Raw genomic sequence first — 13,526 nt, forward strand, 5'->3', positions numbered from 1 at the left:
CGTGAAGCGGTCCCCATTGGTACTCTGAGTGTGTACTTCTTCTCCCACTCAGCCCTTTCCTTCCATTAATATTATATTAACTACAGTATTTACATTGGATGTGTAATATTTATGTTATTGCGCCTATGTGGTGCTCAAACGTTTCCCTCTGCAACAAAAGGTTCATCTCATCATGAAAGTCCAAAGAAAGTCAAGAAAGTCACAAGATAAAACATAACTTTTATGTAAAAACAGGAACACATAACTCCATCAGGCAGGACATCCCAACTGAACAGGTGGACCAACTGCAGGCCATTTATACTGCATTTACTTCTTTTTTAATGAAAACATCCAGAAATATAAAAAGGTCCTGGAATTTAACCACGGGGTAAACACAAACGCCCAGAACAGAGTGAACCATAAATTAAAGGTTGAAAGCTTTTGAAATTGGCGAGTCTTCTATTTGTTATGTCCCAACAACAGTGTGATGAGAGAAAGCTGCTGTTGCAGGTGGTCGATCTGTGAAAGGAAACACAAAATATGTTAGTTGATGTTCATCAAGTATAACACAACAATGCATGTCACAGACGGCCACCGACTCCGAGCTTTATAAATTAAAACCAATGTTCTATACAATTAAATATGCTTTCTATAAAGGGTCAAACCAGCCCTGACCTTCGTGATCAGCTTCAGACAGCAGCAGCCAGACGTCGGAGGATCTGAGATCCACATAGAAAGCAGAAGGGATTACACTCCGTCTTAAATCAGTCACAAATTCATCGTGGAACAAATGTGCGACAAAAGTTCTGTTCGCGTTTTAAAAAAGGGAACTAAATCAAATAATTGTTTAGTCTTAGCTGTGGTGCTGTTCATCAATCTAGATTGTGTTGGTATGCGTTACATAGTTTTGGAAATCTTTGCTGTAACGATATGACTTTTTTAAATGTAATGTAAAATCATGATCCGGTTAGTCGGGATAAGCCACAGATCTCGTTGAGAGATATTTAGTGTGGGAACGATCGAATAATATACCAACTATAAAAAAGCACCACAAACCGTGCCGATGTGTTGGCGTTACGGGAGACCTCTCTAAGGCAGATATCTCAAAAATAAGGCAACTCGCACCAAAATCATTGAGACTGATAAATAGTTCTTCTTGTAACAGGAAACATGTATTTTTGATGTTGGTGTGAACTGTGCCTTTGAAGCAATCGTACCATTAGAACTTGTTATTTTACACGGAGGCTCCATTTGCTCCAAAATCTTCTGAACCGGATCTTCTGAAAAGCAAAACATCATCATCACTAGACCTCATGAGCCCTCCTGGTTCATTTATGTAGTTGATTTAATCATTCAATCAGTAGAAACTATTAGATTATATAAATTATTTTAAGAACTATTACTTTCTGCTCTCCTTTCCAGCAGTTTGACTCCTTTCCGCAATATGATGCATGCCAAAAAATGGGACACAGAAATATACTAGGTTGGCACAAGGTTTTTGTTGAATTTCTGGTATAGCAGTTGAGACGAGCTAAATAAATAAACAAACATCACAATGTGAAATAGTAATTTGACCAACCATTGATTGTCCCAGCAGAAGTGTTTTTCTTCTGCTGGGGAGTCTCGGGGGCCGGCTCGGGGTTCATGGCGAGGCCGGCGCTCGCTGCTGTATTTCCAGGCTCCTTTGGGCTTTCAGGCTTTGCGATGCGGCAGTCGGCTCCAGCTGCAGTGATGGCAGCGGCTGCGATGCCGGCCGCGTGGTCAACCTTCCGGGTGATGGACGCACCAGGATGACTCTTGGCCTGTAGTGCATCTGAGATCATGGCGCCGATGTGCCCCCCGCCCTTCTCAGTGGGCAGAGTGAGCGACAGCACATTCTCCGAGCCGTTGAAGGACTGGACCGTGGCGAGGACGCCGCTCGACAGCAGGTTTTGAAACAGCTTCTGGACTTCCTCTGGAAGCTCTGCAGGGAAGAGTTCTTTGCCAAAACAATGAAAGCGGGAGAATTACAAACGATACACTTGTGGTTAAGTATGACGTAATAAATATTAGAACAAGAACTACTCACCAGTGAGGGTGCAGCGAGTGACCTGAAAGGGGAGCTGAAGCAGGTTCATGGGGATGGGCAAGACACGGGAGAAGGGCACCTTCTCAGTGTTGCCGTAGTCCGCGTAGACGACGCTCAGCTCACTCTCAGCGACCTCCAGGACAACCGCTCGGTACCAGTTACTGTCAGCTGATAAATATAAAGTTAAAACAGGGTGTTACATATCATCTATTGGCAGTTTTGAGAGTGACAACGGTTTATTATTTTGTATTTCACTGCCTCGATCTCCTTGTGTATTTCTGCATATTCGCAATGTGCAATATTAGAATAAAAAATGTAAATGTTGTCTTTTGTCTTTATTACTTGACCACATATGACATGACAGAAGCGTGGTGATTGGATTCATTCGTGGGGAGATCACCACCCACAGCCGCCCACCCAGCCAGACCGTACCAACGATACTGAAAGCGGTGCTAGAGGGAGGAGAGCCCAGATGGAAGCTAACCGAGCTCGGACCTGAAGCGATTCCACCATTCAGTTTCCTCCTGGCTGAAGTCATGTGACAGTACAATTCAGGCTAACCCAGTAACAGGAGGTGTGCCCACACCTTTACTGAGACATAGGTCCATGGTGGCATCCCGGATCAGGCTGCACTTGACGGGATAGGAGGATGCAGGACTCCAGTGGGACAAGAGGAGGCAGACTGTTTACATCAACGGTGCTCAAACACATTCAAAGAACTAAATGGTCAACGTTTCCCTAAGGTCTATTTTTTTTTTTTTAAAGATATCAACAATACCGCTCAGAGAATTGTTTTATTGCTTTCATTCGCATTCCTCCCGATTCAAATGTTAAAAATGCACCACATGAGCGCACTACTGTGCTCGTTTTGTTGTTCGTCATGTTTTTCTTGTCTAGCAAATGGGCTACACTTGCATTTAATTGTGCAACCTTGTGTTGCATAATGACAATAAATGAACCCTGAAGTCCCCGTCAGATGAGATGACGGATGTTTCTACAAACAGCTTCCCCTAAAAAACATGTATGAGCCTTCACCTGCAAACCACAGACGGCACTCAAAACCATTAAGACGAACCCTGTTGTTAGTCGAGCTGCGGAATGCATGCCAGGCTAGTCTCCGACATACACACTATGTTTAAAGAGGAACCACGCTTACGTTCAGCAAAACACACACACACCCTGTGTAATTACATCTACTCGCAGACACCAAATTACCAGTTTAGGGTCTGCAGGTGGGGTCTCAACAACAGTCAGAGGGAACATACCAAACGGATGCCAGAATGATAGTAGGGAGTTCATGGTGACAGTATGCAAGTGTGTTTCCTCCAAGTGTAATAGCTTAAGAATAAATCAGCTGGTTTGTCCTCAAAGGGTCTCTTGCCAGTCATCATTTAATGATGTGTGTGAATGACGCTGCCTGAGCGATGGTGTATCCCCTTGCTGACAGTCATTTTGGATGCAATTTCCTCATAAACCATGATGGTGAAAATGAACACACCGTGCAAAACTCAACTGTAATCTTATCGAATGCATTTTATATTTTGACATGAAAGCAATAAATAAGTGTTTACTAAATTTCAATTCATTTGTTGCCTCAAGAAGAGCTGCGCGCTGTAGCTGTGGCGGTTACAGTTAGGGCAGACGCACGACGTCTATCTGGGAATATGACCACCGATGTAAGTGTATCCCTCTTATGACGTAGAGAAGTTATTTATTAAATAATAGATTCCTCACCAGAGAACTGAGCACAGCAGGCAGCCCCAGGAGCTGGCCTGCTCAAGACAGTGGAGGATGAAGAGGCCTGAATGGTGTTGCAGGAGGCAGCCAGCTCCATCATCACCCCCTGAAGCTTCTGCGGGTCCACTGCACAACACACAGCAATCACAACAGAAAGGAGTAGAACACATTTATCATTTGAGCATTTACTTTTGACCGACGGTAAACGAGTGTTCTGACCCTGGCTGGGACTTATCAGGTAGAAGAGGGAAGGGCTGGTGATGGCAGCAAAGCAGGGCTGAAAAGTGTTGTTGAGAGGCAGCTCCACTGTCTTCCAGTCCACTGGGAAACACAGGGCTGAAACAAGATTTCAAGAACAGTTTCAACTGGACTCCCCAAAACATCGCCCATTGCATTGCATCTAAAGGAAACATGCCCTTCAGCTGACCTTCCGATGGCATTGCAGTGCCCCCCTCAGTTGGCATCTCTTTGGAACTGACTCCTGTCACCTGGTTCGAGCAATGCGCTCGTTTTGGGCTTTGCTCATTTGCCTGTATTTTCTCTTGGCGTGCGTGTCCAGAGCCAGTGGTTGCATGTGTCTTTGTGGCGAGTGAAATGAGGGCTGTTGCCACATTCTGCCCTTTGCTCTCCAGATCCAAACCGTAACCTTGGTCAGTGACAGAAAGGACACGTGCAGAGAGCTGCTCGCTAGCCACCAGAGTCTGGAATAACAGCAAGGCTTCACTGCTCCACTCTGACCCCAGAAGCTCCACACCTGAGATCAAACACACTCTCTTTGTCAGAAACTTATTGTTAAGAACTCGTTTCAAATTATGCAAGAATAAATTAAAGTAAAAAGCACTTTATTACTTTAATTTGTACAAAGGTTCAGTAAAGAAATGTGATGACAGACATAACTAGACTAAATAATCCAACGGACAAATGATCTTTAATACTATAGAAGATTTGTTTCCATCAATGCATCCCTAAATAAAACTTCCAATGAAAAATAAAATTATATATATATATATATATACACACACACAAATATGTTTCATATTTATATTCTTGGCTGCTAAATAAGAACATATTTCATTTGAGAAATTACTTAAATGTCATATTTATTATTAATTGTTTCTCTCAAACACAGACCTTTGAGCCAGCAGCGAATTGCCTGGAAGGGTAGAGTCAGCAGCCGGTTTGTAATTGATCGAAGGTTGCTCTTTTCAACTTTCATGCTATGACCGTAGTCCACAATGTATACAGACACGTCTTCTTCAGACAGCCCGTTTACCATCGCCCGATACCACTCTCCATCACCTGGGGAGCAAAAAGCACATTATATATCTGAGCAAGGCTGTGTGAGACAGTTCCACATTTAAAAGAGATGAGATTCAAAATTGCACTGCATTGTAAAAGCAAACTCAGTTTAGACAGCATTAACCGATGAATAACTTGTTTTGACTTGGGTGCCAATGTGTCAACCCTTTCATGTTTCAACAGTCTCAATAGCTGAAAGAGTTTAACACAACCGGAAGTACCATACATAATCTCACCAGGAAACAGGGCACAACAGGGCTCCCCTACTTTGGGCACAGAAGCGGACACGTTGGCCTCACAATGACGTTTCAACTCAGTCCCCAGCTCCATCAGCCGCTGATGGTCTGGCAAACACATACAAACACACAAAATAAAGAAAGTTCATATCAAAGCATTCAAACGAAATGATCATGACCCTGGTAAATATCATGCACACTGTGGTGTTTCCCAAAGATGTTCAAGTCGCATGCATCATTCTGGTAGTGCAAAGAGAAATTAAATACCTGTAGGGTTGTTGAGGCAGCAGTAAAACTCTCGAGGGTTCTTCACGACACTAGCGAGCAGTGCCACTGTCTGGCCATCGCAGGGAAGCTCAGCACAAGACCACACCAGAGGCTCACAGGCAGCAGGGGTAGGCACTGAGGAGCACATTCAAACACAAAAAAGAGCCAAACACATCAAGATAATCAGAACTTTCTCAAATATAAAAAACAATGGAAGGTACATTTCGTAGAATTCAGAAAGACTCAAGTGACATTTCAATCAAATTAACATCAAACTTGATAATATGTTTAAAACAAAGTGTCACATTGAGTTAAGATGCCTCCCACCTTGTGGTTCCACAGTGGCCGTTGCCGTCTGGTCGGCCTGCAGGTCACTACCGACGGGAATAGGAGCAGATGCAGCGAAACCAGCAAAGCGCAGCAGTTCGGCGACATCGGCCTGAGGATCACTGGCCTCATCGACCATGGTCACAAAAGCTTTGCCGTCGTGTGTTGCCGTGATCTCAATGCGCAGTATTCGGTTTGATATCCTTTGCCGCAGAGCCAGCAGACAGTCTTCTGACCAGCTCTCCCCAACCGGCTGCACCCCTGGAAAGCAGCCCAAAGATAGAAGCTTGAGAGACAACTCGTTTCGAAAGAGACAAATGTGTATTCAGAAATTTGAGTCAGATTAAAATATATAAAAAAACTATGCATCTACTCATTTAATTGATTGTTGAACAATATTAAAATGATGTTTTAGGGGCATTATGGAGATTTGCGCTAATAAAGGGAAGGTCCAAGTACATACTATGAGATTAAAAAGACTCTTGAGATCTATCAAACCCACTTCAGTTTGAAACTTTTACATTGTGCCATCAGGTGAGTACACTACCTGCTAGAACACAGGGAATAGCTTGCATTGGCAAGGCCAGTAGGGCAGTGCTGATTGGCTGCAGGTTAGCCAAATCCACTTCCTCAGAGTTTCCAAAATCAATGTAGCCGACACAGACACGTTCCTCGGATGAATAACCCAGAACTTTGGCCCTGTACCACTGCTTATCCTCTGGAAGAGACAAGCATTAATATTGAATCTGTGATTTGGTCGCTTGAAGCACCTTTCAGACATGAGGAATTTTCAAATCATGAAAACACATTCATAAAGGAATACACAAATCCTTTGGCAAAAATCACTCTTTGTTCAACTGAAACGCAGCTGAAATGTCAACAGTTTGATATTTTTTGCATCGTGTATTCGCTTGTTAGGTTCCAATAATGACCGTTTTACTTTAGCAGACAACATAACAAAACTGTCACTAACCACAATGTGTTAAATCAATTACATTTAAAGCCCCACTATGTAACTTTTGGACCTTAAAATAACAGCTTGAAAAAAATTGTGCCGCTACAATGACTTTTAATATGACGATTTGCGTCTCCGATATTGCCATCGGGGGTCTGTGGGGAAATAACTCCGCTATGTAAGATTCTGGAGCCGCCCGGTATATCCGGCGGATGTACTCGACCTGCTTTCTGGCAGTGATTACGCAATGTCATAAAGTGCCACTCCACGCTCGCAGCTCCAGTATAAGGGTAGCTTTTTGGTGTTGTCAACAATATTGTATTCGATCACATGTACTCCACATTTGCAGTCCCCCAAAACAAAAGTAAATGACTGCACGCGCGCACCCGCGCACCCCCCCCCAAAAAAAAGCCGCCAAACAGCTGACCGACCAGGCGGAAACATGGCGAGGCGCCGCGTTCAATCCCCGCGCTACTTCACCCTAGTCCGGTCGGTGCTGGGCCAGTTCACAGTGTTCCTGCGCAGTCTTCTATTAGTGATCCCGCCCGTTGGTATGAATCCAAAATAGAAAGTCGCCGGATTGTTGCCGTTCTGAGTCCGCCGCCTGTCAGCGCGCTCCAAACAAAATAAAAACTCGCGTCACCTCCCCCTCGTCACCTTTTATAACCCGTGACACGTACAAATAATAATAATAATAATATTATAATACAGGACAACACATGATCCCAACTCAATACAAGTGTATGCGAGGCTGCATCTATCGTAACTGGGTATTTACGACACTGAAGTCGAAACCTAAATACCTAAAAACCTGAAGGGGGCGCCAAAAGTGAAAAACTACAAAGTGGGGCTTTAATGTGAAACAACCCAAATCACACATTTTCCTCTGAGGGATTTACAATCCGTACACAAACCACGTCCTGTTCCAGGACCCTCACATTTGTACGGGAACCCCCCCACCCGCAAAAATAAAGACTAACATTAAGTGTGCATAATAGGGCTCAAAATGTCTGCTAGAGACCTAAAGCACTCGGCAATTTGACAGTGGAACCGCCTTACACCCTCACAGGCTTTGCGGGAAAGCGGACCAAAGTGTGGACAATGGGATTATGCTGGACACTCAGAAAGAAGTAGGTCAATAAATCTATTGACTCCCACAGTCCTGAGAATATGTCTAATCAACCAGATTAACTGAAAATCTGTGTGGTGTTCAGAGGCTTTAAGGCGTGATATATTCTAAATATTTACATGTCGTACCTGAGAACCTTGCACAGCAAACTGTGCCAGGGGCCGGCCTGAAGTTCTGAGGGGCTGGGAGCTGACAGCAGTGTTCCCTCAGATTCAGCTGCAACTCCTGAATCATTCCTGTAAACCAAAAGCTCTCAAGTTTAAAATACATGTCGTAAATTGCATGTACCAGATCAAATACCACTTACCAGCATTCTCCACCTTCTGTAAGATAATTTCACTGGGTGACTGGAGGTCGGTGATCATGACAGAAAAGGAGTCACCCAGTGCCTGTGTCAGTGGCTCTGGTGGCTGAGCCCAGGTGTTGTCGTCCTTTCCATCAGAGCGACGCCTGAAGTTTTCCAAAGATGCAGTCACCATGGCGTCTGAGGAAAATCAAACTTGTATAACATCTATCCATACATACATATATATAAATAAATAAATATGCTGTCTTTAATTGTTCCAATTATTCTAAATTAGTAACAAAAGCACAACAATTAATTGTAAGATGCTGAACAATCAAATGTCATGTTGCCAGAAGCATTATTTTAGCAAAGGTAAAAGTCAAATCTTTGGGTATAAATTCAGGGTTTTTCCTGGGTCAAAATGGGTCTTCGGTGCTTCCAATTTTTTTTTTTTGCCACACATTGTACCATCTCATGCAGTTGCAGTGTTTGTGAGAGATGATGAGCTCAAATGGAGGCAATGGAGGACTTAAAAATATTAAAAATATAATAATATAAAAATAAAATGCAATATATATAAATGTATAAATAAATACAGGAATATATATATATGATAAATAAACGTTATTAATCATCACAAGGACATCATTAAATATATATTTCTATTCTCATTTATTTATTTTTATTTATGTTTATATATTTCTTTCTTTATGTGTGTATTTGATTTTATGTTTTATATATTCAAATGAAAATGGCGGTCCGGTCCGAACCTCTAAGTCTGCATGGGTGGTCAGTGTGATGCACCTGGTGTGTTGTTGCTTACTCTGTGGCGTTGTGCTCTCCATGAGCTCTCTGCGCAGCCTTCCGTCAGCTCAGCAGACGAGACAGCTTTTTATCAATTCCTTTATCACTGAACAGAACACTGAGAACAGACTTGTTATTCTCTTGTTCTCTTCTTCTGGTCTCGACTCTCGGGGACGAGGACGGTCTTTCTGGTTCTGTGTGGCACGGGTGCTGTTGTTCACTCAACTGAATATTTTTCATTATTCTCTATTTTACTTTGTAGTGGAGAATGTGGTGTGTTGCATGGTGTGTGTTTCATTGTTGCCCACAGCCTAGTACTTGGTGTACGGTAATAATAATAATAAAATAACTAAAATAAATAGTAAAATTTTCCTTAGTCCACTGAGTCGCTACCCCTGATTCTATTGAATGGAATTAATTGGCGTCAAACTTTATCTTTAATAAATTCTAACTTTAAGCTCCTCAAAATCATTAAAAATCTAGATTATCTCAAAACCCCCTAACGAGCGGAGTTGTTAGCCGAGACGAGCCAAAAAAAAAGCGCGATTTTTAAAAGTCCTGTCGGCAGCGCGCGAGCGCGCGGCTAGCTGGCGCGCTGCTGAGCACCTGGTCCTATCTCTCACCCGTCTCATCTCTCATCTCATATGATGCAATAAATACCAACTTATAACCTCAAAACATCTAAACTTAACTACCAAAACATCCAAAACATACATTCATAAGAACAACAGAAGTAGTATATTTGATGTAGAGAAGAATGAATCATACACTGTTAATTATACACTCGATTACCTGTCCCTGAAAACGTACGAATTCGGGAACCTCTCGATGATTTGATATTGACATGAACCATCGATTGAGAATGATGAACTCCTTGAAAATGAACAACACTTGACATATGTTTGAGATTTTGAACAGTTTTTTTTTTTTGTTTGTTTTTTGCTTTTTTTTTTTTTTTTCGGCGCTCGGGATTTGTCATAAAACTGGGCGCTGGGGGTGGCCAGAAAAAATAAACTCTGGTAAATTAAATGGCCATCGTGACTTTTAAACCATCAGAAATGCATCTGTATACAATATACTTCAGCAAATGGTCCAACAATGGACATAGTTATTCGCCCTCGCCTTGTCCCACATCCCTAGTCTGCAGTCTGACTTTAGATGGGCATATGGCTTACTTATTTCCTGCTGAGTTGGTGCGATGTTGACAGCTTCCTCTTCTGCATAACCATGCTCAACGAGGAATGCGCTCAATTTATTTCCTAAAAATACAGAAAAGTAAGAGTCATCTTAATTGCTTAAAAACAAAAACCTAGAGATGTGTTCACAAACAACACCGTTCCCATCGTAAACGCATCATGTTTATTAGCATTTCCAACTCCTACAACCTACCTGTAGGGAATAGGATATCCACAGAATGGATGCGATCATTTTCTTGTGTTTCCACCAGCCTAACAGTTAAAGTTTTGCCGGCCAACAGCTTTTTCACAAAAATACTGCTCTCGCCGGACCAGCTGCCAGCCGTTGGCACCACCCCAGTGATACGGCACTCCATTGCCTGGAAGTAATATATGCAAGTGCTAGTATCATAATGCCAGCTGTAAGACACTGCAAACTGTCAGCGTAAATGTAGTGGGAGTTTTATCATAACCAAGCTTAAAACAATTAAAAAACATATTTGAACTGTGTGAATATGAACTCACGCATGGACAACATGGCTGGATTTTAGTAGACAGGGGCTTGATCCTGTCGACAGGGACAGTCTCTTCATTGCCAAAGTCAATGTAAAGGATATTAGCCATCTTCTGGTCAGCACTCAAGGTCTGGACCAGACCCCTGTACCAGTTCTACATGCAAAAGATAGAAGCAAACAATCTAGTGGCACAGTCAAAGACGAAACAATATGTAATTATTATTGCATATTAAAGTGTGTGTCTCTTAACAATTTGCTTAATGTCTCTGCTCACCAGATCACAGGAGAACTGAACCGCGCAAACCTCTCCAACACAGGGAACATACGTCGTCACCGATGGGCAGCTGTACAGTTTCTGAAGCTCTGTGCTGATATTTTGCAGAGCTTTCAGAAGCTCGGGGCATTGGGCAACAAGGAAAAACCTGCCAGGGCTGTAGAACTCCACAACAGATGCCTAAAAGTCACACACAATAACAAAAAGATTTTACTTTTTTATTCAATAACATTGGCGAAATCTGTCTAAACAGTTGGCAAACGGTGTATGTTGTACCTGGATATCTGTTCCCTTGTTGATTTTAGTAGTGTACAAGTCCTTCAGATAGACCCTCTGGAGGCTGAAGCCATCTCCTTGCTTCAATAAAGAGGTTAAACATAGATTATAAAAAATCCCTTACATAGGGTTATTTCAAATAATTAAAATGTGATGCTTGACTTCCGAGTTGCAATAGAAAATCTCCAAATCAGTGTGATTACCTGAGACTCAAGCAGGCCGGCTTTGTCTCCGGTCACTGGCGAAGCTGTGGTGTCCTTAGGTTTCTCACTTAGATCGAAAGAAACAAGCGAGTGAACATTATCTATTGGACATTATTTAATGATTCAATTATTGACTGGTGTTTCAAAAACTGGTTGATTATTGTTGGCAAACAAAAACAACTCACAGCTGAAAGTCAGTGGTACTCAGGGATGACCTAACTTACTTTTCAGGTACAGGATCAATAGGCTTGCATATGTGCCTGTGTGCCTTCCAGTCTTCCGTCTGACACGGTACAGAGCAGTAAAGTGTCCTCTTGCAGCGCTTGCAGCAAAGATTTCCTGTCAAGTGATTATTGGTTCATTAGAAACTGCTAATTGTTCCCAATTTAAATACAAATATGTACTGAGGCTTATAAAAACACAGTGAAAACAATGTTGCCTACCATGCACCATAGTTTTAGGATCTATAAAAATAAATAAAAAGGCATTGAACACTCAAGGATTTTTTTTTTATGCCGTCACTATGTTGAGACAAAATGATCTAAAAGGGTAATAAATATTGTAATTAATTTGCAACCATCATTGATCATTTCTGTATTTCTCATCAATTAGGCCTTTCACCAGACAACATCTTGCAAAAACTGAGATAAGCACATGTGATCTGAGGACAAAATACTCACATCTATTTAAACCTAATGTCAGCATTGTGTCCTCAATGAGTTTAGAATTTATATATTTCATAAGCCGTTTCTAGAATACAACATTTAACATTATGTTTTGGAGAATATCATGCTCCTTAAATGCATCTTTCCAATGACACTCTGATGTGGCAAAAACGTTGGTGATAAAGAAATAGATTTTTTTTTAAATATTGTCTGTCACTGTTTTATGTTGTATTGTATGGAACTTTGTGTGACGTGCTACTGCTGCTGTCTTGGCCAGGACACTCTTGTAAAGGAGATTTCTAATCTCAATGAGGCATTTAAAATCAAAAATTAAAAAAATACAATAAAAATACACATTTTACTGCTCATTAAAAAACACAATATAAATATTTCAGAATGTGCCACTTCGACAGGTGCACGACCGCTTGTATACTGTTAACACACATATGGTGCAAGGCCCTTTACAAGTTTGTAAAGTTGTGACTTTAATGGCAACAATATTACCTTGATTACCACAGTAGTTGCAGATCAGTGCTGCAGGTGTGGACGACACCTATGAAAACAGAACAAAATGTAGGAAAAAATGACAATGTGGCGCAAAACACATACATTTAGCCATTGATGAAGGACTGCCCGTTTGTAACGTACTGCAGATTGATCCCTGCAGACTGAGACATTCTTCAAGTCTGCAAAAAAGTGGAATAAAGATGAAGTATCAGATCAGATGATTTTTTTTTTTAAAGTTCTAGTATTGACATTACATCGCTGTTAAGTTACTATTCGCACTATGCAGTTGTCTAAATTAGAAAAACAAACATGTCCAGCATTGCGCGCATGTCGGATAACGTTGGTCGTGATTTACCGTCTCCAATGGCGTCAGACTGCGTGCGCACAATTGCTTCTGGCACGGGGAGAGGATTTGGAGGAGCCGGAGGCCTTGGGGTCGAAAGACTCATGGGGCTCGATGACGGTTTCCTCAAGGGCAGGTTAGGCCGAACCATGGTTGGAGAAAATGAATGATGCATGGTGGCAGCTTCAAAAGTCATGAATTATGTGTAAAGATATATAATTTAACAAAATATAATTTACGAAAAACAACGTGCACAGTAATGTCGCGTTTACACCTAAAAAGCACTGCTTTCCAAGCAAGTTAGTTATTTAGCGGTGAAGCAGCTAACAGTATGTGGTTACCGTTAAACTTTACGGTGATTTATGTTAGCTCGCTAGCTAGCTTACGTTAACGCTAGCCAAACATATTAGGTTAAGTTAATGCAAACGGCAACAATTAAACTAACTTATGACCGCACAACCTAACGTTACGTTATGGTATA

The 13,526-nt window shown here is 41.8% G+C and overlaps 1 protein-coding gene across 6 annotated transcripts; it reads right to left on the bottom strand.

The window, feature by feature from the left end:
* Positions 1-199: 199 nt before the first annotated feature.
* Positions 200-13,223, bottom strand: tdrd1 (tudor domain containing 1). Of its 6 annotated transcripts, XM_056429978.1 has the most exons (26): positions 13,058-13,220; positions 12,844-12,881; positions 12,700-12,748; positions 11,755-11,869; positions 11,531-11,597; positions 11,328-11,408; positions 11,052-11,231; positions 10,788-10,931; positions 10,477-10,642; positions 10,263-10,346; positions 8,305-8,481; positions 8,126-8,233; positions 6,461-6,631; positions 5,914-6,174; positions 5,587-5,721; positions 5,320-5,427; positions 4,916-5,083; positions 4,212-4,538; positions 4,004-4,120; positions 3,782-3,910; positions 2,048-2,215; positions 1,559-1,957; positions 1,383-1,412; positions 1,197-1,259; positions 655-698; positions 200-498 (listed from the first exon to the last, which is right to left on the bottom strand). In XM_056429978.1, the coding sequence occupies exons 1-26, from the start codon at positions 13,218-13,220 to the stop codon at positions 439-441; spliced, it is 3,552 nt and encodes a 1,183-aa protein (XP_056285953.1). In that variant the 3' UTR covers positions 200-438. The 6 variants fall into 6 exon arrangements, with proteins under 6 accessions (XP_056285953.1, XP_056285956.1, XP_056285955.1 ...); XM_056429981.1 differs by lacking the exon at positions 1,383-1,412 and having other exon boundaries at positions 13,058-13,223; XM_056429980.1 differs by having other exon boundaries at positions 3,782-4,120; positions 13,058-13,223.
* Positions 13,224-13,526: the final 303 nt, after the last annotated feature.

This window comes from Pseudoliparis swirei, chromosome 13, assembly GCF_029220125.1.
Source record: "Pseudoliparis swirei isolate HS2019 ecotype Mariana Trench chromosome 13, NWPU_hadal_v1, whole genome shotgun sequence".
In the NCBI taxonomy this organism is placed as follows: Eukaryota; Metazoa; Chordata; class Actinopteri; order Perciformes; family Liparidae; genus Pseudoliparis; species Pseudoliparis swirei.